The sequence below is a fragment of the Lepidochelys kempii genome, chromosome 8 (genome assembly GCF_965140265.1).
Source record: "Lepidochelys kempii isolate rLepKem1 chromosome 8, rLepKem1.hap2, whole genome shotgun sequence".
Lineage (NCBI taxonomy): Eukaryota > Metazoa > Chordata > Testudines > Cheloniidae > Lepidochelys > Lepidochelys kempii.
Genome location: NC_133263.1, coordinates 18,590,628 through 18,616,048, shown reverse-complemented (window position 1 = coordinate 18,616,048; position 25,421 = coordinate 18,590,628). Strand labels below are relative to the sequence as shown.

The window sequence follows — 25,421 nt, the reverse complement described above, 5'->3', positions numbered from 1 at the left end:
AGCACCCAGCAGTTCAGTCTTCAAAGAGCTATCTATCACTCTTTCCTTCTGATGGAGCAGCACTGGAAAAGTACTAAGGACCAAGGGCCTGCTCCTGCTCTCATGGGAATTTTGCCATGACTTGAACTGGAGCAGAATAGGCCCCTAGAGAGTCTAAATTGATTTAACCTAAATCTTCCTGCCCACTTCCCATGCATGTTATATCAATTTACCACCCTGTAGATTTTCTCACTTGGATGCCTAGCCACTTATCAACACAACATACACCTCTTGCCCTTACACATCACCTCCAAATTTGGGCTTCAGACTCTGATTTCAATGAAAGGATTTCCATATATTTTCCACATGTGCGGATCTCCTACTTGGTAACATAATCGACTGGTATTTAATAGAAGTGGCTATATTGTAACTTAAACCAATATTTGCAAATACAATTCTGAAGATTCTCCAGTAAGTACAAGTATTAAAAAAATCTTGCTCTCTTTCAAATACCTCCCTTAAAACTCACTTCTGCTGGGATGCCTGCACAAAACAGCAGTTAACTCGGGTGGTCAGAATGCTGTGACAATTGCTTAGCACGTTGTTCATTATCATCTAATGCAGAAGTCCCCAAACTGTGGGGCATGCCCTCTTAGGAGGGCGCGGAGGAACCTTTGGGGGACCCTGGGCCAACTCCCACAGGGAGCAGGGAGGGAGTGCCACCCAGCTCCGCTCCTGGCCCTGTGCCTGGGGACCTGGCTGCCGGCCCCATGCCCAGGGCTCTGCACTTGGTGCCCTGGCTGCCGGCCTTGACCTGCAGCCTCAGCTCAGTCCCCGCCCCAGTCTTGGTCCCTTTATGCCTGTCTGCATTCCCCCTCCCCCCCGAACCTGTGGACCCTCTCCCAGCCCCAGCTTTGGGGGGCAAGGGAAGGGCAGAGTGTGCAGGAGGGGGAAGGGGGGCAAGAGGTGAAAAGTTTGGGGACCACTCATCTGATGACTGCCTTGTGCGTCTCTGGTCTGTTTATTGTACCCACCTGTTGTCTAGCATCTGCTACTTAGATTGTAAGCTCTTCTAGCAGGAACCAACTTTTGTGTTTCATACAGGACCTAGTACAGATGGGCTCTGATCCTTGGCTGTGACTCTGAGGCATTTCTGCAGTACTCCTACTAATGCAGTACTAATAATAATTAATAAAACTTCATACCTTTCCCCCTGTTACCTATTAGACCAAATCATCAACATATCTTAACAAGTTGATTTTCCCACCAAAGGTTAGAAGATGAGGCTGTGTAAATGATAGCCCTTCTCAGAATACCTAGTGTAGGGTGGGAACAAAGAGATTTGCTTAAAAGAAATGAAATAATCTAATAATAGATATTGAACTTCCAACTGCAAATGACTTAACCAGACTGCAAGGAGCTATCACATTTTCAGAGATTGCTTTAGTCAAATGGAGGAAATTAACATAAAGAATAGAATATTAGTATAGTGTTAAATGAAAAGTGTATATAGGCAGCAAGAGGAAAATTAATAAAAACCAAGTTTAGAATATTTTTTCTCACCTAGTGATACATTTAGAAGTTTAAAAAATGAGGCTAGCAATCTAACCTATACCAGTAATTATGAAAATGGATCTAGTGCTCACGGATGTGAAGGTAAAAATGAATTAGCTGGAAGAAGTTCTTCATCTGAGTTTTTATGATAAGAATAAAATTGGAGGTTTGATTGAATTATTATTAATATACTCTTTAGGTCCCCTAGAAACCAGTGCATAGGGCTCTTAGAGCTATTCTAATTGAAACAAAAAGTCAGTGAAGTGGAAAGTGCCCTGACTCTTCAAGATATGTCAAAGTATGTAACATGGTAGACATGTGGGGGCTTGGAGAACAGTGACAACTACAAGATGACCTTCAGTGAATTTAATCTGCAAATGGGTTCCTGTGTAGGACAGCTAATGCTTTTAGTTATTGTAAAGGCTTGTTCCTAGCTTTTAGAGAGCTGAGAATAAATGAATTCACCAGAGCAGCACTATGAACGTTGCATAACAAACAGGTGGATTGTGGAAGTATTTAAATTATGTGCTGAGAAAATTTGCAGGATTTATGATTGTACAAATATAAGTAATGCACAATGGGGAGAACAATACGTCCATTCAATAAAGGAAAAAAGGTGTGGACACTCATTGAAATTAGAATAATTGGGAGACAGAGAGAAGGCTGCTGAAGAGAAAATGAGGGTTTGTTGTTGATTTGTGTTTATTTAGCAATATTCTCAACAATTCCAGGGGTTTGTTAAACATTTGGCTAAACATTTGCTTTCAATTGCAACTTGTGATTTTAGGTCTGAGTGTGAGAGAAAAAATTGTAAATCATAAAATTTGAAGGGGAAAACAGCTGGATTTTTTTTAAGAACATGGGGTGCACAGTCTAGTCTCCCCATTTTACAGATGGGAAAGCTGAGGTACAGAAAGGTGCATTGTCTTGCCCAAAGTCAACAGAAGACCAGATCCAGGATTTGAACTAAGGTCTCCTAACTCCTAATCCAGTACTGTATCCTCTAGGCCACACTACCTTCTCATATAGTTTGAGTTATAAGTGACACAAGTAAAAAGATTTTGCTTTTAATATGTGATTTATGTGTTATACCCTTTAGAGTTTTGCAGGCCAGCATTTTACAGCAGTATTCCAGTCATATATTTGTGTACTTTGGTACTAAAAATGGGGCCAGGTTCTACTCTCAGTAGCACTGAGGTAAATCTGGAGTAACTATGGATTTAGCCTAGTGTAACTATGAGCAGAATCTAGCCTGAAATATGCTGAAGTCGCCTAATTTAAAACTAACTGTCTGAGCATACGCAGCAACTTGTTTTCAGCAACAATTTGACAAGGATTTTTGGTAGGTGAACTTTCTGCATATGGCTCTGTGAGGCATTACACCTCCAATGGAATGTTTATGGCTTGTCAGGTCACTAATCCCTATGTCAATGAATGCCCTATGACATGACAAGCTGATCAATCTCTGAAATTATATGTGCATAACTGAGCTCCTGAGTTGGCCTGGGCACAATTTTACACTGTTTTTATCAACCATTCCACTACATTGTGACAAAAATCCACCGAGAGAACCATGGAATGAAGAATCTAAGAATTCACCTTTCCCTGACGAGGTCATGACATTACACAGAGGGAGCTATTGCGCTAGCTTGCCAATCGTGTTCATCTTAAAGGGATCCACACACCCGTTCAAAAGGCATGATACAATGGCTTTGAATAGACTGTCCTGTCAATGAGCCCTGTATGCAGGAGTCCTTTAGCCCTCATTAACAGATACTATCTTTTGCACTTCCACTGAAACAAGCATCTTCAAAGAAACCAGTGCAATCTCAGCTGAATAATGAAGAATATAGAATCTTGCACACTTCCAATGAGATTTTAATTATGATACTATAATCAGGAAAGGCAATCAAACTGCAGCAAACCCGTGTGTTACAATGATATCCAATGTCTTTCTCCATTCACTGCACATTCATGGTGCCTCTTTGATCACAGTAATAATAATGCTCACCATTCACATAGCACTTTATTAGCCAGATAGATTCTCTCCTGCATCAAAGCCATGCTTGGAGTTGGCAAGAGGGGTGAGCATCACGCCTCTCTGATCCTCAGGGGTGGCCCCGACCATTTAGCATTGCTGTTGGCACCTGTAAATTGCACCACTGGTGTAAAGTGCACATCAGTGGAGGATTGGAATAATGGAGCAGAGCTCTGCTGTGTCCCCTCTCAACTCCTGACACACCTGAATGTCCGGAGGAGGGATGGGATCAGAGGGACAGACCCAGAGCCGACGCATGTGCCCAGCAAAGAGTGCCCCCCTGAATTTGTGGTACTGGGAACTTGTGGCCAGATTATATCCCCTTTATGCTACTTGAGTGGCACAAAGGGGCAGTATCTCAATGGAGAATCTGGCTTTATATGTTCAGAATCCGTTATAACAATTAATTAATCCTCACTACATCTGGGGGTGGTGAGTGGGAAAGTGTTATTGTCTCAATTTTACAGACAAAGATTAAGTGTCCTGTCTAAGAGACGGGATTAGAATTTGGGGCCTCCTGACTTCCATCTTGATGCTCATTCCTTCAAACTGATTCCCAAGACACAGATCCCTTGCATGATGAAAATGTCTTGTACATCGAAGTAATAATAATAATTTGCACTTCTCCTGTTTTCAATTATTTAAGTGGGGATTGGAGGAATTGGGAGAATTTTCCTGCTTCTGATGGGTTTCTTCCCTGTCTGTAGTTACTACTAAATCAGTGCTAGGGTTTACTTTTTCCCTGGATCATAAAGAATATTCTGAAGAATTGTTTTGCCTTTGGACTGCACCAGATGGCATGTACAGTACATGACATGTACTTCCAAACATATGTTCAGAAGAGAATAATCCAAAATTCCCTGATAAGAACACCGTAAATAACTCATTTTCAACTCTGGTGGCATTCCATGGAAGATCTCAGAGCATTTTACACACATTAATGCTCACAGCAAGAAACCAGTGAGGGTTGGAACTATTAATATCCTCATTTTACTTGAAAGGAAACTGAGGCACCAAGAAGTTAAGTGACTTGCTTATTTGAGTACATACTCAATGGCAGAACTGGGAAAAGAATCCAGTAGTCGTCAGTCTCCTACTCTAGCCACTAGATCACTTATAATTCATCTCCTGTCTATATTACTTATTTATTTAGTTGTGTTGTGGTAGTGACTAGGAGCCCTAATCATGGACCAGGACCCTATTGTGCTAGGTGTTGGACTAATAATAATATAATACATTAAATAATAATGTATCACATCCAATCCATTGTGCTGGACACTGTATGAAAAATATAAATATGAATAAAAAGTCCCTGTCCCAAAGGGTTTACAATCTAACCACAAGAATCTAACCACTTTAACACTAATATAGCATTGTGCTGGAAGAGATAATGGGTCTGATTCTGCACTTTCACCATTTTTACACTGGCCAAACTCCATTTGCTTCAGTGCAGGTTACATGTAATTTACAGCCCTGTAAGTGAGAGGAGACTCCAGTCCCCCTGGGGCTCAGCATTAAAGACAAATACCAGACTCTAATTTACTATTGATACTGGCACCAAAATGATTACAGTCAGGTCTCCTTAGGCATGTAAATGGTGGCCTGAAAAACTATAACACAACTGTTGATCCATTACATGCATCCTTTGTGCCCACTTCAATAATAGGGCACAGTACTTGCAATGATGAAAATGTCCTGTCCTCCATAGCAGGACATTAAAACTATTAAAACTTCAGGTCATTGTCTTCTTCGCCACTTTCCCTCATGACTGTATGCCTGGCCGTTGTGCAAATTGGTCTTTCCTAAGGTCTGCTGATATCTGGTCCATGGATTGAGTCTTTGGCCTGCTCTTGGGTCATCTTCCATCCATGATAACTGCAAGGGCCATCCTACCGATATAGCTGCCCGATCTCTGCTGGACATATCCATACCAACGTAGTCTAACCTCCCTCAACTTTTCTTCTGTTGGGGCAACTCATATTAGGTCCCTCATAACCTCATTTTGCTGCCTAACCATCTGACCATCTCAACATCTTCATTTCCATAGTGGAGAGCACATGGATGTCTTTTCTTGGGGCTGGCCAAGTCTCTGTTCCATACATTAGAATGGTGTCAAATTACATTTTATACACTCTATTCAAACTTCAGGTATATGAAAATATATATCAATATTCTTCTCCTCTTTTGATGGCAGTAACAAGGTCCAGATGCCCAGCTATGGAAGTTATTTTTCCGTCACTGGGACTGTCATTTGACTTGCACAGAAGCAGGGTGAACTTAACTGACCAGTTGTCCATTTAGTAACCACTAAAGTAAGTTCATGTTGCATTTTATTGCCATTATATCTGCTATTTATTCTGGGATATATTATGATTTTTAAGCAATAGCCTTCAATAGGAGTCAGGGTATTTGTGTGTGTGGGGGGGAGAGGTCAGGCAGCAAAAGGGAACCCTCAGGATCATTTTGGCTCATTCAGCAAAATTGTCTGGGTGGGGAGCAGATGCTGGGATAAGAGCAGCACCCCCTTTAAAAGGTTGCAGTATGTGCTAACCCTACCCGTACTGCTCCACTTGTCTCTTCAGAAGGCAGGAGCGGTCATGTCCCTTCCTCATATCCTCTTTGTGGTGTCTAGCATTGGTGTCAGTGCAAAATATCTCATGGCAGGAATACAAGGACACAGCCTGTGGATGCACAAATGGAAGGGAAACTTCTGCATTCTCTCTTCCTTCCCCAAAAATGCCCTCACAGGCCTAGTCAAAATCTAGGTAAAATTCTGACTGGTGCTTGCCATGGGCACCTCCCAGAAAACCCATACCAAGGGGAGCTAGGCGATTGTCTGTCCTGATCTTGGCTCCCCAGCAATTTCTGTCAAAGGGAGGCTTAAGGCTTTGGATAAAGCCTCAAACCTTCAGAGGCTCTGCTCTATGTGATCTCTTGTGAACTGTACTCATAAGCAACCCTGCAATAGCACACCTCTGTGCATAGTCCATCTTTCATGAGAAACGCTGTGACAACAAGCCACATTATACATATGGGACAGAGAAAAAAACATTCTGAACATTACTATTCATTATTTGTACTGTGGAAGTGTCTAGGCACTGTGCAAATTCAGAACAAAATAGACAGTATCTGCCACAAGGACCTTACAATAAGGGGAGAGGTTCCATTTTCAAGTTTCCAAGGGATTATGGCTACCATAGTGATTTTAACAAGAATGTCCTTGTAAAGTCCCATCTAATTAGAAGATAGTGGCTGGACATGAACTTTAATATAAAACCGCACGTGTAGGTATTAAACGTATCAAAATACTGTACCTATTTGATTGTCAAACTGAATTCGGTGCTGGCAACCTCAAGTATCCAAAAATCATGAGTCAGCCCCCCCCCCCCCCAATCTTGAGACTGGCTTAAAAATCATGAGCTTTAAATATAATAATAATAATAGACTAGAGATTGTTTTTATTTACCTTCTGGATTGTGAAGCTTTAGGATGCAATTGAGTCAAATTCTCAGGCTCTTCTCTGCAACCAGGAGGGTTAGAAGCTTTCATTTTCTAAATGAAAGCTGAGATTTGCATATATTTACATGACTCTGGAAACTAAGGCATTAAGAAATACACCAACGATCATGGGACTCATGATAAAATCTTGAGAATAGGTAGCTGGATCTATGCAGAGAACAGAAAAGCCACTTTGTGAAGTATTTGGAGGGGTTTGAAATCTGGTTTTGTTTTTAATTGGAATGAAACTCAAAATTTTTCAAATTCTCTGTAAAGGAAAAGTCTGAATTTTTTTTTTATTTCCGATTCATTGAAGTGTTCTGTTTTGACAAAATCCTATTGAGATGTTGTGTTTCAATTTGACTCTTAGTTTATAGTACAAAATAAAAAAATTGAATCAAAAAGTAATTTCAAATTGAAAAATCAAAATGTTTCATTCCAAAAATGTTGAAATGGGATGTTTTGACACTCTTGGAATATTTTCTCCCTGTCCCACTCCTCACTCCATATTTTCTTCAAAATAAAATGTTGGTTAAATCATGATTTTGCAAAGAATTTAGATTTTGATAGAACTGCATTTTTAGACAGTAAATGGTTCGGTCAAAGTTTTTCTGACCAGCTCCATTGGCAACTGTGAACTCTGGGTACAAAAATCTTTTACTACACTGCCTTTTATAACCCAGTGTACCTACAACTCTTACAGAACAACACTCCCATCCCCTTTAATTGAAATCACTGGAGCTTTGAACAGGCACATGGGTCTTCCCACATGGATGTGATTGCAGGATGGGAGGTTTCCTGTGTATGTAAGCTGACTTATGTTAACACCGGCCCTTATTGCTCTTTTCCTCATTTGCCCTCTCTCACTGCTGTTGTCCTACTGTTTGTTTTACCCACAGTTGAATTTTGTCTTAAACTAGCTCTTTCAGGCAGAGTCTGTCATTCTACGTTGTCTTTGTATGGCACTATGAGGGGGTGGACTAGGCCCAGAGTCCCCCTGCTGGAGGCTTCAGGGTCCTGGCACACTAGTCCCAGGAAAGGAGCAATGGAGAGGTCCTCCAAACAGGCTAGAGTGGCTGCAGGGGAAGCAGCCAATCAGAGAGGCTGCAGGGAGCGGCTAATCAGGGCCCAGGAGGGCCCTATTAAAAGGAGCTGCAGCACCAGGGACAGGCAGTTTCTTGCTGGAGTGAGAGGAGTACAAGTGGTGCTCCTGGTTGGCCAAAGGGAACGGTAGCACAATGGACAGCTCAGTGCTAATAGGGACTGGGGGAACGAGGAAGAGTTCCTGGCTGGGTCTGAACTTAGAAGGGCCCTGAGCAAAGGTGGTGGTGAAGGCTGGGGCTGTGAGGAAGTGGCCCTAGAACTGAAGGAAGTTGTCCTAGAGGGACACAGCAGCATGTGGCTGCTATTCTTAGGGTCCCTGGGCTGGGATCTGGAGTAGTGGGTGGGCCTGGGTCCCTCCATAGGCTACTGGGAAAGTGGGCCTACAATTGGACAGCAATAACCCCCTAGAAGGGGATCTGAACTGTCAAGAGGCCCAGCTGGAGAGGGGAAAAAACATAGGCTCCATGGAAGAAGCCCTGGGGGTTTGGCCTGAAATCAAGGCCAGAACTGTTTAAAGACCACAGACACACTCTGACCAGAAGAGGGTGCCCATGAGAGGTGGGTGCCATGCTGTTACTGGATCTAGCAAAATGTTCCCCTTTATGTGAATTATCATTTCTGGAATGGCAATGAATAGCTTTAAGTAGCGTACAGTGTCTTAAGTAGGCCCTCTGCAATGGGTGAAATTCACCCAAATATCATAAATGGTGAAAGGTAGGTTTGAATTCTCATGTTATCCCAAAGTGTCATTAGTAACAGAGAAGGAATTATCTTTTTCTAAAAAGATTTTATTAACTTGATTTACGCATTTGGGGACAAATCATGTTAAGAAGTGTGCATTTGATCCTATACTCATTGACAAAATGACAAAGTTCCCAATGAATTAAATAGTGCAGGTTTAGACCCCCTATGTTTTCAAACAAAAATTGCTTGTCTTTATTATTGACAGCTTAGATTATTCAAACTTTAATTAGATGTATTTATATTATTAGCACCTAGGAGCCCCATAGATGAAGGCTGCATTGTGCTAGGTGCTGTACAAACAGAGCAAAAAAGACTAAGATTTTGGGGCAAGGATTGTCTAAGTAAAATTTTAAATCTCTAGAATGTAAAATACTCTTCACATCTTATGATGTTCTTGTATTTCACTCATCTTGGACAGGGATTGTTGACCAATCATTTTTGCTTTCTGGTTCTCATGCACTGACTAGTACCATACTGAAATATTTAAGGGGTAATCTGGTACTCCTATCACAGGCAAAACTTCAGGTGGAGTCATTAACAGTTTTACCTACGTAAGTACTGCAGGATCAGACCCTTAGGCTGCAAAAATGCAGAGGAATCTTTATGTTCAAACACAAAAAAGGCTTCTGTTGGACTAGAAATATAGATATAACTTCATGGTATTTCTATTAATTATTAGCATTATGGCAGAGCCTGGAGGCCTCAACCAAGATTGGGCCCCATTGTGCTAAGTAATTTACAAATGCATGGTAACAGGTAGTCCCTGCCCTCAAGAACTTCCAATCTCAATACATTAAAAAAAGGGAAGGCTGGGAAGGAAAGCAGAGGCCCAGAGAGAAGTGACTTGCTCAAGGTCACACAGCAGCAGAGCTGGAAACACACTTTTATAACCCAATTCTTAGGTTTTTTAAAACCCTTTGCTAATGAAATGCAACATTTGGGCCTAAATTGCAGCATCCTTTTAATTCTGCCTTATGCTTGCGCTCTTGCGATACCCACAAGGTTCCCCTGGTCCAGGCGAGCCTTAGGCTACCATGGTGATAAGCATTATCGCACCCATTTTACATATGAGTAAAGCTGCAGGCATTGAGAGGTATTTAGGCACCTAGCTGCCATTGAAATCAGTGGGAGTTAGGCCCCTAAACACTTTTGAAGAGCTGGTCCTAGGAGTCTGATCCTGCATAACCCTTACTGCCATTGAAGTCAGTGAAAGATAGGGTTGGTGTTTTCTCCTACCCCAGCCCTACCTGAGGTGCCCAAGGTCACACATCTCTGAGGCAATGCCTGCGATAGATCTCCTAGCCCTCTGCTCCATCAGCCCTGGCCTAAAACAGTAAACGCCCATGCACCGAAAGCTGGCGCCTTTACACCGCATTGGAGCCCAGGCCGGTGCAAACGTGCCTGCGACCCCAACCCAACCCCGCTGCTTCACCGGCTGAGCACTGTGAGGGCAACAGGATCCGTTTCGCAGCCTTCCTCCTCGGCCCTTCCTAGCGGGCTGATCAAAGGGTGCCCCGGCTGCTGCAGCGCGTCCTGCCTGGGGTAGAGGGCGGAGAGCAGCGACCCCCTGGGAGGCGCCAGGTCAGCCACTCCCCGGGCGCCTCGGTGCCTCTGCTCCACTGCAGCAGAAAGGTGCGCGGCGGCGGCGGCGGCTGCCGGCGGGGGAGAGTCCCCAGGCTGCCGACGCGGTTGGACGGAGCCGAGCTGTATGGGAGGAGCTTGGGCTTTAATGCACCATAAGGCTCCAGCACCCAACAGCCGCCGCCGCACGAGCTTCCCTTCAGCCGCCTCCTGCAGCGGCCCCTCGCCTTGAGCCCGCGGCTGCGAGCGGGGCGAACCCCGCAAGGCTTGCCGACCCAGCCGTCAGCCTTGCCCCCGCTAGGGAAACACCCAGCAGGGCCGCAGCTCTGCAAGGTCCGTTCCCCCCCCCCCCCCAAAAAAAAACCAACCCCGGAGCCGCGAGCTTTGCAGAAGCGGACACCATTTTGTGGCTAGCGGCTTCCTGACTGGGCGAGCCGGGGACTGCTGCATGCGGAAGGGAGCTCGCCCGGCGCCAGGGGAACCTGTTGGGCACCGCCAGAGCCCAGCTGCGGCACTTCGCACGGGAACGGGGGCTTGCGGCGGCTCCCCTGCAATTCGCCCGGCTGCTCCTGCAGCCGCAGTCCCTGAGAGAAGGAGGGAATTTGGACCTGGTGCTGCAACGGCATCCGCCCCCCCTGGGTGGTGTAGGAGCCCGGGGTTTGCACCGTCCCTGGGCGGAGAAGGAGGTCTGGACCTTTGCTGCAGCAGCAGGAGGAGGAGGAGGTGAAAGCTCGCTGGGGTGGTTTTCCTGCCCCTCCTCCCCCCTCAAAGGGTAGGACCATGCTGTGCTCAATGCAACTCCCCTCCTCTCCTCTCCGCTGAGCCTGGCCGTGGTGGGGCGATGATGGATACTTGCCCGCTTGTTCTCACTTCTCACGAAAGTAAGCCTGCTGTAAATGGAGGAGGACATTGATACCCGCAAGATAAACAGCAGTTTCCTGCGCGATCACAGCTATGCCACAGAAGGTAAGTGCACGCTGCGGAGCCCACCGCGCGGAGAGCCGCGTTCCGCTGGGGACGGGCAGGGGAGATGCCTTGGTGGGGCTCAACTTAGACCCAGGGCAGATCCGGCCGCGGATCGGCCTCCGCATCTGAAAAGCGCGGCCCCGGGGGAAAGGCAAGGGTGTAGCAGAGCTGGTCGCCATGGCACGAAGAGGGCGAGAGGGTGTCGCTGGAATGGCAGCGGGTTGCCACCGGGGAAGTGAGGAGGGGCTTGGGCATGGAGCAGCAGGTGGATCCGGACAGCACCTCCCTTAGGAAAAGGCCAGAGGGGCTCTGTGGGGGTGCGGGCAGGGCCGATGCTGTGCTCTCCCCTCTGAGTCACACCCAGGGTGAGCTTCGCTGGGATTCGGCTCTGCTCACATCTTTCTGTGTCAGCCTCGCCTACCCACTCCCAGATGTCACCAGCCTTCCTTTTTTGCGTTCATGATGCCATGTTGCAAAACGAAATTTAACTCCTGCTTGCCACAGGGCAGGGCCTGCCCGTTCATTCCTCTTCAGCATTTTGTTACGCAGCCAGAGGAAGGTAAAAAGCCCCACGCAACCGAAGGCCCCCAAAAACTGCTGATGCGTGATGAATAAATCGTGTCAAAAGGAAGGGCTGAGAGCAGCCAGCCAGGTTCCGACACACGCGTTCAGAATGCAATGGGTGTCCATTTAGTTATTTATTCTGCAGCAGTGGTTTCTGCTGAATCAACAGTGAGCGGAAGTGGAGGGGGTTTAAAGCGTTCAACATCTGGGATTTGCCTTGAAGGGAAACAGAAGGAAGAGGTGCCTTCTTTATTCGGTGTCCTTCAGTTAACCCATTAAAGAGGCTAGGCAGGGCTGTGTCTTGTAGATTTTCACTATTAAGGATGCAGTTCTGCCTCCCACTGAAACCAATGGGAGGTTTGGGTGTGGAAGGAATGCAGGACTGGACCCCAGCTTTGCAGATGAATAATGATAGAAACATCTCTGCAATACTGGGATGAATCTAGTTCAAATCTGTGGTATTTCTCCAGGTTGATGCTGGTATCGCTGAGATTAAAATCCTGCCCACTGCTCCTGCAGTTGTGTGAGAATGAACTAATTACATATTTGTAGCAAACTGCCTTACTGGTATCATTGCTGTCTTATTAATAGTTTTTTACCCCTTTTCACCTTCAGAGTATTCAGAAAACAGTAGTAGTCTCAACACATGCATGCAAGGCAAATAAGGACTAGCATCCTTATTTTTACAGATGGGGAAACTGAGGCAAAGAGAAAATGATTTGCACACTGCTGTAAAAGAAGTCACTGCCACAGCTGGGTTAGATCTCAGAACTTCCTGTCTCCTGACATGTTATACAGATCCCTAGACCAACCCTCTCATTGAGGAAACAATATCTGTTTAGTTTTAAATTTGTATTAATTTGCCCTTTCACTTATTTCCTGTCTGTCTTTTGGGAGGTAACATGGCCTGAAGGAGTGAGTGTGGAATTGCAGGTCAGATGATTCTGAGCTCTAATCCTTACTGCCATTGGATGACTTTGGCAAGTCACTGCAGCCTTGTGCCTCAGTTTTCCCATCTGTCAAATGGGGATAATGCATAACTCTATTTTGCAGGGGTGTTGTGGAAGTTAATTAACACCTTGCTTGTTTAAAAGTGGTATTTAAATACAAAGTATTTTTAATTACGGCTGTGATAAATGGAAAGATTTGTGGAATATCAAATAGATGTTGAATTACAATTTGAGAACATGGTACGTTATATTCTGACAATATCACTGGCATCTTCAGAGTGAGTGTGTGGATTTTTTTTTTTTAATTTTAAATTCTGGGAAATACAGTATATAATGTGAATGAAAATATTTTATTGGGGCTATAATTGTTTCCACAAAAATTAGATGTTCCTCTTGAGACTTATTTCCTGTAAGATTTCCACATGAAGAAGTATAATCTGAGTAGCGTGTTACAAAAAGGTGAATTGGCTTTTGGAATTCTGCCAAAAACACTACATACAGTACCTTATCTCCTGCTAAGCATTTCAGGTTTGGCCACTGGTACATTTGAATGTGGCTTTCCTATTCTGGTATGGTGGGGGTGGGAGATCACATGGCCTTGTAAAGTTAGAGTAACAGAATGCAGGATGAAAAGGAGTACTTGTGGCACCTTAGAGACTAACCAATTTATTTGAGCATAAGCTTTTGTGAGCTACAGCTCACTTCATCGGATGCATACTGTGGAAAATACAGAATATGTCACATTTCACACTGCATTCTGCCACAAAGAGGCAGCCTCCACCAATGGGTAATGCCTAGGAAGGATGGATAGGAGAAGGACCTGCTTGCCTCTTAGTATTTCTGATTCCTGAAAACCTGCAATCTCAAAACTCTCTTGCTTGTCCAGACAAAATGCAGCTATTGTTCAAAAAGAAAAATGAATCCAGTGAAACCTTACAGGGAACCCCTTAAATAAAAAATCCCTTCAACCAGGAGTCCAGATTAGGCTCTTTACTGCTTCATTCTCCTGAAATGTGACACTGAGAGGACGTACACAGAGAAAATCAAATGTATGAAAGGAGAAGGAGATTTTTTTTTAAATTTGGATGTGCCATTAGATGGGAAAATAAATTGTTCAAAAGCCTGGGACACCTAGTGATCCACCGATTAAAACACTGATCCTATATGTACAAGGTAGCACTGCTTGTGGGCAGTTGAAATGTACTGGTCAGTTTCCTGCCTTGTGGGCAGCTGAAATGTACCTGGTCAGTCAAAGGGGTGCAGCACCCAGTGCAGCCTGGACAGGGATGGCAGAGGCCAAAACATCCAGAAAGGTAATTTGGTGAGGATTTGTGGGAGGCATGCTGACAGCCCTTTCTTGATGTGAGGGGCGGTGCAAACATCACCCTCTAGGGGCAGCTGCTACAGCTGACCCATTAAGTGCCATTTGACTTCCACATTGTTACCTGCTTGGAAATCAGGATGAGTGGAAAGATGACTGGCTGAGTTGAACCTGCAGTGATTTAAACTAATGCTAAGAAGTCTGAGTATTTCAAACCTGATGCTTAAACTTTAAAGCTATTCCTTCCATCTGTTGCATGGCAAATTCCCCCAAGTTGTGCCACAGAATTCCAGGAAGAAGAACAGCTTAATGCAACAAACTAGAGAACCATTGTGCCTCCTCTCCCTAAAAATGAAATAGAAAAACCTTAATTATACCCCTGTTCATCTAATAGGGTAACATACCAGGTCAGAATAAAATGTCTGTTGCTGGACTTTAAGAAGTAGATGAACATATTTCATAGCTGAATATCAGCTGGTAGTTTCTTTTGCACCTATCATGCTTTGATGGACTTCTGATTCCTCTTGAAATATTTCTATTAGAAAGAGGCTCAGTGTGCTGTGAAATGCTATAGCTGGTTCGTGCGTGGTGTAAGTAGAAAAAAATCACTGGAAGTTGTGTTGTCCTCTCTTCTTTCCCCCCCCCCGCCCCGGCGAGAAAAGTTGCATATGTCTAAAAAGATTTGATTGATAACATTTCTTCTAATAAAAATGCTTACAATGCCTCTGCAGTATGTGAAGACTTGCTTTTGAAATGAGGTTGCCCACAGGGTGCTTAACTGAAGAGGTAAACGTGGTTATGTAATTTGGGTTAGTGAAGTGTTGTTGCTACTTAATCGCTTTTGATATTTTTATGCAAATGCAGGATAAGTGTGGTATTTCAAATGCATTCACTTGAATGCCTTATCTTTGAGCAATGCTCAGACCTACCAGTAATGGAGGGGAAAAATCAGTGCTATTAAAACTCAGCTTTACAGTTGCCAAGAATTATCAAGCTATTGAATATAATAAACAGAATCTGTGTAAAATTACTGGCAAGTGTTATCATGAAATTCACCAGAGTTATAAGACAATGATGAAAAAAGACTAATCCAACCTTTACAAAAAACATTACAAAAAATTTCATGGTGGAGGAATTACCATTCCATTCTAGGTCACTTTATGGCCCAGAAATGATATAAAATTTTCAGAATGGGAAATATTCCATAAAATGCCTCAGACATACTTTTTTGCTTTTTCAGTGCATAAATCAACCTTTATGTGAACAGCAATTTTAAAATTTAAAAATGCAGAGTCTTTGTTTGAAAATAGATAAAAGGTCTTAATTTGTCCTGAGTGAAAAGGAACCTGTTTTTGGAGGTTCCACAGAGGTTCCATTTTTTGAGCAAAATGTTTGATTTAAAAGCCCCTCCCCTCCCCCCCCCCATTGGACCACTTTCCTTAGCTTGAACCAAAAGGTGAATCCGTTATATGTTTTAGTCTTCAGATTTCAATGTGATTATTTTGCATAGCCCTGCTATTTACCCAACACTTCTCTGAAACCCTCTAGGTGGCTTTCAGGACAGAAAAGTACTGATTTAAAAAAATGTGAATAATATCAATATGGTTCTTTTGTGCTTCTAACATTGAATAAAAAGTGCTGGGTTCATGATGAGTTGCTTGTACTCTGCAATTTCCAGTGCAAAGGGAACTGCAGCTATTACCACTTGTATCTAGTAAAATAACACTTCAGTAAAAGGGACATCATTTTTTAAGCTGAGTCTTGCAAGCTGTCTGTGTCTGATGATTCCCATTGATGTCAGCATGCATTCTAAGAGCGGAGAAATTTCAGGATTGGGCTTTTTAGCGGCAGCTGCTACATTTGGCTGACTTTGCCACTAAAGCTTACAGAAATCTCCATTCCTTCTAGTTTTGTAGGATACATCAAACTTAATTCTATGAGACTCGACAGGTGCCCTTGCCATTCCAGACATCTGTTAACCACCTCCAATGAAGAGGGCTAAGCAGGTGTTTCCTTCAAATTGCAAATGTCAGATATAGTGCAGTAGAATCTGTTTTGTATTATAATGTTTAAAATTGTAAATACTCCGCAGTCAGGACATGCAAAAGCTAAAATCCCCGTAATATTCTTAACTTGCCTGCATTGCACGTATGGGATCCAAGTTTGCCATGTTTGTGACTTGTCTGAGAATTGTAGCAATGTGAGATGTGGAATAATCACTCAGCAGTGCTCCACCCACATTTCCAATGATCTTTCACTTGTGATAATGCAGAGCTGTGCAGAGAGCTACTGGGGAGTTGTCCAAGAGTCCCGGACTGGCACTTTTACTATCAAGAAGCTTATGGATGTGGGTTAAGGCTAATTGAAACCTGGATCCACAAAGAGTTTACCCATTCAAATCATTTAGGTTCCACCTGAAAAGCTTTCTCTCACCACTCTCAGCAGCCTTCTTCAGACTTCCCATCCCAAGTTCCTCTTCTTCCAGAACCTTCTTAGTCATTCACAGCCCCCTTCTTCCTCTGCAGCCTTACTTCTTTGAGCCCCACCTTTTCCTCCTCAGCCCCATGTACTACTCCCACACTTACTGAATGAGGTTCCTTCCTCTTTTGCCCAGGGGCCAGCGAAGAGATCTCAGTAGTAAAAACCTAGCTGCAAAATTGGGTCACCCATGTCAGTCATGTGCAGGCTGACTGTTATGCTTCCTTGCCCACAAACTCCCATTTCCTCAGCCCACCTGGACTATGAGACTTGTGCTGCAATGGCCTTGACATGGGCAGGGGAAAGAGTCCCCTCGGGTGTCTTGTTTTGGAAGTACTAGCAGCCCTTGCAGTGACTGGATTCTCCCCTGAGGCTGCTGGGAATGGGCATGTAATGTAGCTATTGTGATTTTGGGGTCAGGAGGGAGCCAGGTTGTCTGAGAAGCCTGCAATGAGGAGAGAATCATTGGAGGGAAAACTGTTGGGGTGGGTGGGGATACCTGAAGAAGGAAATGAGAACAGAGCAGCAGAGGGCTTAATTACATATGCTCAATCAATTTAGTGGAATGGTTTCTTGTAAGAGCAAGTTCTAAGGTTTCGGATCTGTGACTGAAGGGTTAAATGACATGACTAATCCCATCCTATTGGCAATCTTGCTTGGATTAGTGCTGTTCATTACTTGTATGAAAGACTTGGTAAGGACGGCTAGTGGGCCAGAGACATCGGACACAAGACTAACTTTTGCAGTTTGGGGGCCAAATTCTAAAATCCTCCTCCCCCTGACTTCAGTGAGAGATCTGTCCGAAGTTAAGATAAAAAGGGCCTGAGGCTATGACCCTTTTGGTTTTGAAACCGACGTGGACTGAATATTGGAAATTATGCTAGCAATCAGGAAGACAGCTGCACATCTGCGTGTGTGAGAACTCAAGATCCTATCCGCATCTGAATGCCAGGAAATCCCATCTCTGTTTTTTTTTTTTTAATTAGTATTATTTTATTATTTTTAACATCTGGAAATCGTTCCCCCCCCCCCCCTCCCTTTGCTTGCTCCCCAGGTTTTGCATCTCAAATCAAACTCTTTCAGTTCCTGCCAACATGATAGCACCTGCAGTGGTCACCTGGTCATGAGGTGGGTCAAAGGGTACTCCAGTGGCATCTCGACTCCTCACAGAAGTAATTTAGGCTCAGATCCTCAAAGATACTTAGGCTTCCATACTTCATTGCAATCAGTGGAAGTCCCTTTGAGGATCTGGGCCTTAGAGACTAGCTCTTTTCCAGGGAAGGGAACCACACAGTGAGTCTATCAATGAGTAAATAAGGACTTTACTGAAACAATCACTAGGTGGCTCCCTAACAGGAAGCTAGTCTTCATATCTTAAATAGTGTGTACTGAGCCTTTTCAAAGTGTAGGATCCTCCCAGGCATTAATTCTATATGCCCTAGAAATCAAGCAAAAATGCAAGTGTGCTTCATTTGTAGTCTTCACACACACAAACTGATTGGAATAGAAAAAGCCAGATGAAATCTTTCCCCTCGTTTTCTCTCCCTCCTTCCACAATTCTCGCACTACTTGGCATATTGACTGATGTATGGAACATTTTTTGGTGGATGGAACTGGAATCATGTCCTGGTTCCCCTTGCATTTACACTGGTGCAAATCAGGAGTAACTCCATTTGACTTCAGTGGAGGTACAGTGATGTGAGAGGAGACTCAGGCCTCTGGGTATCGAAGATTCCAGGGGAAAATTCCAAAGGGGAAAATACTCTTGGGCTAACTAACCCATCCCCATGGCTAGTGAATGGTTGTTCCTGACATCCACTTTTCCATTGCTTTTCTGAATGCCCCAGTGCTTGGGCTCCCTTTGCAAGATTGTTCCATGATTGAATAGATTTTACGGTTAAGAAATCCGCCTACATTTTCCTTTTCTTAATTGTTTCATGTAGTTGTAGCCCTCTTTTCCAACTCTAAATTATCTTTGCCCTCTTTTCTGTCTACATTATTACCATGGACCAGTCATATCTGCACTGTGTTCTGGTTTTGAAGAAGTAGCTTTTAGAACATGTAATCCCCCCACTCCACCCCGCAAAATGAAGACTAACCCAACCTTTACAAAAAACATGTACTTAGAAGCCATTTCACCAGTATCTTGACAAGGCCGTAAGATATCTTGGAGTTGTCAGATGCATAAATCACCTGTCATGTATTGCAAAGGGCAGGTTTAGTTTCTTCTGCGGGGGGGGAGGGGAATCCACAAGCTTTCATTGCAATTAAAGAAAAAAATTTCTGTTGCTAATTTCCTCATATAGCTGGATCCCAGATCATTGCCCATATGCTTGCCCCCGCCTTCCTCCAATTGCCCAGCAACCACATTGGTCTTTGATTCATTTGTGTTGTGTTGTATCTAATGCTGCTGGCAGGCATTCCAGGACATTCTGCAGAGTGCAAATTAATGCATTTTCCCTACACTGACAGAATTTTTAAAAAGATTAGTCTGCTTACTGGGCTGGTTTTTGCTATGCTGGGAACCTAAAAGCTTTTTACTTTCAGTGTCAACTTGATAAGAGCTCTCTCTGGCCATGACAGCAACTTAAAAAAATCTACAGTCACCTTCTTGAAATAGCAGCTTCCCCACCCCCACTTTTTCTCCTGCACTGCATTAAAGGTGAGCATTGTCCAATATCTGTTCACATGGAATGATCCATATTATTGTTTGATGGGGCAAGTAATTAACCTAGGAACCTCATTAAAGTTGTTATAACCTATAGATATTTTTGAATATGAAACTTAACTCTTTCCTCTACCTGCATTGAGGGTTTGTTTGTTTTTTATTTATTTATTTATTTATTTTAAAGCTACTCTTTTTCTCCCCTGACCTTCTCCACTCCTACTGGGTCTGAGGGAGTCCCGATTTGGACTCTTTGTCTAATCCACACTGAAAATGAAACCCTTAGAATTCAGCCATTTGTGGTGTATTGCGTCAAAGCTGACTGGGAGTTACTTTAATCTGTGGATTAATAACAGAATAGACCTACTTGGGGACACCATAAGACATGGATTACTGGCATGGTTGGGGGCAGTTAATCATGCGAATCAGAACACATTGTGACCTATCCCAGGGAGCCACTCTGGTCACAGTGATAGAGCATCTGCTGCACTCATCTTCCCCTTGTGCAGAGGAAGGGGGTAGGTTAGATTCTTTTCCCACACACACCCTGTGCAGACTAGGACAGCTACAGTCCATGGGACTGAGCGATAGCCCAGGGACTTTCCCTCTGTGCCTCCAAGGAGCTTTGCACCACTCTTAGCAAGAGCCAGTAGCTAAATATCACAGTCTAGCCCTATAGATCCAATCCAGCCCCCCATTACAATCAATGAAAAGACTCTGTATCCCGGACCATTTTGTCACTGAATTTTTGTATCGCGGTAGGGTAATATAAGTAAGAATAATATAAAATCAAGGGAAACGGTATTTTGCCCTTCTGTCAGAGGATCTCAAAGCACTTTACAAATGCTCATGAATTAGGTCTTAGACTACGTTTGTTGGAGAGGGCATTGATACTGTTTTACAGATAATGATCCAAGACACAAGTGAAATGTCTGTGAAAGTGCTGGGAGTATGATATCAGATCATCTGACTCCCATCCATTTGCTTTGGACACAAGACCATCCTTTTCTACTGAACCAGCATCTTGACACTTTTCTTTCGTGTACTCACTCCTGTCATTCTAAATCCATTGGAGTGTAAAAAGAAAGCCAGATCCCCAGATAATGCCTTTTGTATAGCAATCTTTATATGGGAAAAAGTTTTTTATGACCATATCCTTGAGATCCAATCAGGTTTATACTGGGAACACCAGCTGGCATCTTCATTACAGGGGTACCCTGTTATGTGGCCTGTTGGTAGTTAGGAGACTGAAAGATAATGCAAGGAGTTAGACCATTTGGGATAATCACTTGGTCCTACTTCCCTCCATGAGTGGTGGGTGTGATTACACATGGAAGGTTAAATTCTTTTTGAGTTTTATACCAGTGTAGACCCTGGTAGAGAGCTCTGATAGAAGAATTTCTGAGCATCCAGGTTGCAGTGATGGAAAGCAGCAATCACAGTCTCACTTAAAGGGAGAAGCGGGTCTGTAAGGGGCCAGCACAACCCCAAAAATGCCTGAAAAGGGGACTCTGCCAACACTGCCAGTGGATGGTGGATGAAACTTAATTGAATGTGTTTATGCAGGAGGTTAGGCGAAATGATCACAAACTGTCTCTTGGGCTTGAAAATCTGGGAATTAAAGTGGCTCTGCATCTCTCCCAACGGGACCCTGATAGAGCTCTGCAGAGTGACATGGAAGATGTCTTTAGAAACTAAAAAGTCTAGCCTGTTGGCAGCACTGCCAGTGTGCCAGAATGTGCCAGTCACGCCATTCGCCTGAATGAATCCTGTGTGTTCTGAGTGCTAGCGGAGGTGAGACAGGGCCGGGCACACAGAGAAGAGGTGAGGTTTCGGTTGGTGTGACAGGATGCTGATTAGGTTGTTTAAAAATAAAAACTTTTTTTTTTCTTTTAATTTTTTCCTCCTGGTCTTGGTTGCGTGACTGAAGTGAAAGCGCTTATACCAGCATGCTGAGCAGGTCCAAAACTCCCAGCTATGTTCAGGGCTTAGGCACTGCATGAGCACCACCACCACTACGTATGTGGGCCAGTGCAGAACCACAGAGCTGGTCTGAGGCTTACAGCTACGTGTATGGCTGCTGCAAGAGTTTGAGATGTAGAAGGTAGCCGAGTCTGTCTGTAACTGATGACGTGAGGGATTTAAGTGCCTTGCGACTTCTTCTGGGTTTTAGTGATATCTGTGGCTACATCTACAATACATATCGTACACCCCACCATGAAAAGCAAGCCACATCCATGCCGCAATGTGTAGCCACATGTCAGGGAGAGGCAGCTGGGAAAGGCTCCAGCGCATCCCTGCTGCATCTACTAGTGGGGTTCCTGTATATCCTCTGGTATAACCTGTGAGAGAGTGCCCCACTGGAACTGTCATAATCACTCCTGCAAGGAGTGAATCCTTCTTGCAGCGCAACAAGGGTAAATTTAGCCCTTTAGGAGCCAAATCCATTCTGCCTCTGAATTCAAGGATTTTATTCCAGCGATAGATTTGGTGGGCCAAATCTATTTGGGTCAACATTAAAGCTGTGTGGAGTGAAGTAATTTTGCTCCCCATGGGTTCATATGAACATTGTCTTTGAGTTTGGGATGTCTGGGCTCATGTTGACTTTAGTGGGAGACGTTTGTGATCAGTACATCCTGACAAAGCCCTTGCTGGGATGGTGTAGTTGGTGTTGGTCCTGCTTTGAGCAGGGGGTTGGACTAGATGACCTCCTGAGGTCTCTTCCAACCCTCATCTTCTATGATTCTAAGTTCAAGTGACTTTCAGGATCTCAAAGCAAAACACAGTAGTAAATGCTGAGTGTTGATTGAAATATATATATTTTTTGTCTTAGAACCATAGATTTTTATTTGTATCTAAAACCAATGATCAGCTGAAATCTACTGGAAAATGGGCACCAGCTCACTCAAGTTTCATCACGAATATTAGAAAATCGTTCTGTGAATCTGGGCTGAATTCCAAGTCACTAACAGAACCCCAAAAGCCAGAGAAATTCATGAGATTTGTGGTGTTTCCTTATGATTGTTTCACACATTCAGAATCAATGTCATCGTCTCTAAAAGATATTATAGGCCCATTAGGGTCAATATCTCCATTTGAAATAGTTGTTCATGTGGGTTTTTGCTCATCGTATTGTGAGCTTGAGTTCTGGAGAGGAAACATTTTGAAGAAGCTGTAATTCTTGTGATTGAAAGGGTTTGTTTTCTTGGAGCAGCTGTAGTCATGCAACCCTGCAAGGAATGGGAAGGCCAGCGCAGATGCGCAGTGAAAAGTATCCTGTTGACTTGATTTTAAATAGTTCTTGAAATCTAGAAACAAATTACTAGAGATCTTGCACAGTACAAGTGCAGAAATAACAAATGGAAGTGTGCAGTGGGGGGAGATGGCAGGTCAGAAGGGAGGGAAGCTGTTGTCATCCAAGGATCTTCAAACACATTATTATTCTTGTTTGTTACAAGGACCAACCAAGATTGGTGCCTGGTTGTGCTAGGTGCTGTACAAACACAGCGTAGTAGACAGTCCTTGTTCTGAAGAGCTTACAATCTAAATAGAACAAGGCTGTTTACTCTGCTTGTGTCGATGTGATGATGGCAAATGTTATGTTAGTTCTATAACTTTTATACAGGCTTTATCTATATTATAAATTTTATAAAATATATCTATCTCTTATACATTATTAGTATTTATATATGTATACAGGCATTATATACTTCCCCCTTTTCCCTGTTGAGGAGGTGTCTGCCTGCTAACTGAAGTGTAAGTGCTAAAGGGCAGCTCATGTTTTTTTAAAATGTGTTTTAATGTTCGTTTGGTGCTGCTGGAAAGATCTTGGCCTGATCATTCTGGAGATGGAGTCTTCTCTTTATCCCCAGAGCAACTCTTTGACTCCCCTGCATAACATGCAATTAGCACTGTCATTGGAATGAAAGCATTACTAGCTGCGAGCATTCAAAACTGATGTCCGGCCCCCAAAATAATAAGACTGACTGACTAAAATCTCATTGATTTTTTTTTTAAGTGTTTTGGGTTTTCTTTATATGCCCTCGAGTTTTCGAGCCTTTAGGGTTCCCAGGCTTTTCACTGCTACTGCAAAGACTAGAAATTGACTTTGTTTTGGGGGGCAGATTTACAAAGGTATTTAGGTAACTAACGATCTAGATAGGCACCTAATGGATTTTACAAACGTACCTAAGCAGGTAAAGCACCTAACTCCCATTGGAAGTTGTGGGATTAGGGGCATGTCTGTTTCTTTAGCCACGTAACTACCTTTTGTAAATCAAACCTGTTTCTATAATGAAACCTGAGATTTTCATGGAATCATGAGTCAGGAAGGTGGGGCTTTAAGAAAAGCAGCAGTTATTGCAAGACATGCAATAAAATCATGAGCTCAACACCTGAAACAGACCCATGACCTTCCTGGCTATTGTCCTATTGTATTAAGCTATGTTGCAAAGAATTCATATTCAGCCTTTTAATTTGTTTTGAACCTGTTTCTCCACTTACTGATCTGCAGTAAGTGTGCTGTTTGATATGCTGCGGACACTACTTTACTAATGCTGTGCTAAAGCAGATGTTTTGGGTAGAAAACTAACCAAGAATGAAACACCAATATCAACATCTCCCAGGTTTTACCGTATTTGACTTGATTTCCCCCTCACCCTGCTGCACAGTCATAAAACACAAGTATTACCTACGTCCTCTAAATAGGCGAACAAATTACTGTGACTTTCCTATGTTTGAATTAGTCCCAATCTGTATTCTGTGAATAACAATAACGTTAATGGAGAGATAAAGACTTATCTCCCTTGAGTCTATTTTGTCATCAGAATAACAACTTGAAATGTTAAAAGCGCATAGATTTATATATGCCCAGCCTGTTCAGCAAAAAAAATAAAAATAAAAAAAATCAAGTACCATAGGGAACATTATATTTTATCGCTGCTGTATTATCTCTAAGATGGGTGGGTGTTAACCCCATGATGGCATCTTCAAATGGAATTTTAAATAATCTTGTGGACTTGTGTGAATGTTCCCAGTGTGCTGTGATCTTGCAACTCATTTTAATGGAGGGATATGGAAGTGAGACCTGTTTGTCCAGTAGACCAACAGTAACAAAAAAAACCAGAAGATAGAGGTATGATGCCTGGCGTTTTGTGCAAACTAAAAAACATGGTCAGGAAAAGTGTGGGAATCTTAAAAAGGTAATTGTTTTATCTGTGTCCTCGGAGAATCCAGTCGTGTATGTGGCTTATAATTATGGATTTTTGCTGTCGGTGCTGAGGTTTTTGAAGGACATTTTAGAGGTGGAGGAAGATATGTTACTAGTTTCTTTCAAACGTCGTCTTGATGTTTTCATAGTTAATATAAAGAACTCCTGCACTTTGTTTATATATAAGCAATGTGTCAGTGGACCCTATCGGAGTCCAGCTAGCTGCATAAATTTATTACAACTAATATTTAATGAATGACACAAGCAAGAGTGGTTTCAGTCTCGTCACTTTGAACAAAATTCTGCGATCAGATCACAGTGGATCTTGATTGTGATATTCTGACCTTTCTACACAACTTATTTCTTAAAAATAAAGTAATGAAACACAACGGTAGCATAGCTCTTGACCTGCATTTACTATCAGAAGACCCAATTCTGCAAGGCTGTGAATGACCTCAACCTCAGCTGTATTATATGTTTAGTACTACGTGAACCATTAGAGTTAATGGGAACTTGTGACACTTTGCACCTTGCATAATTGGACTCTAGTATTGTATCATGCCTTTGATTTTTTTTAAAGTAGAACTATGCATTGAAATCAGATAAAACCTGCCTCAGAAGTGATGGCATGATGTAACTCTTGGTAACAGTGCACTAAACTTTAGACAATCTCTGTATAACTTCCTCTCAATTTGGATGTGTCATTCCACAGTTTGAGGTGAGTAACAGGAAATTAAATGTCAAAGCTGCCACCCTGAAGTGAATAGCGC

General features: G+C 43.2%; 1 protein-coding gene across 3 annotated transcripts in view; it reads left to right on the top strand.

Moving 5' to 3' along the window:
• PPP2R2B (protein phosphatase 2 regulatory subunit Bbeta) overlaps nt 1–25,421 on the top strand; it is a 249,535-nt gene that overhangs the window by 77,303 nt on the left and 146,811 nt on the right. The window contains exon 1 of one of the 3 annotated variants that reach the window (XM_073355747.1): nt 10,548–11,464. The exons of the other annotated variants lie outside the window; for them this stretch is intronic. Coding sequence (XP_073211848.1) covers nt 11,395–11,464 — 70 coding nt within the window. The 5' untranslated portion in view covers nt 10,548–11,394. Of the gene's footprint in view, nt 1–10,547; nt 11,465–25,421 lie in introns of those variants that run through there. 3 annotated transcript variants of the gene reach the window in all.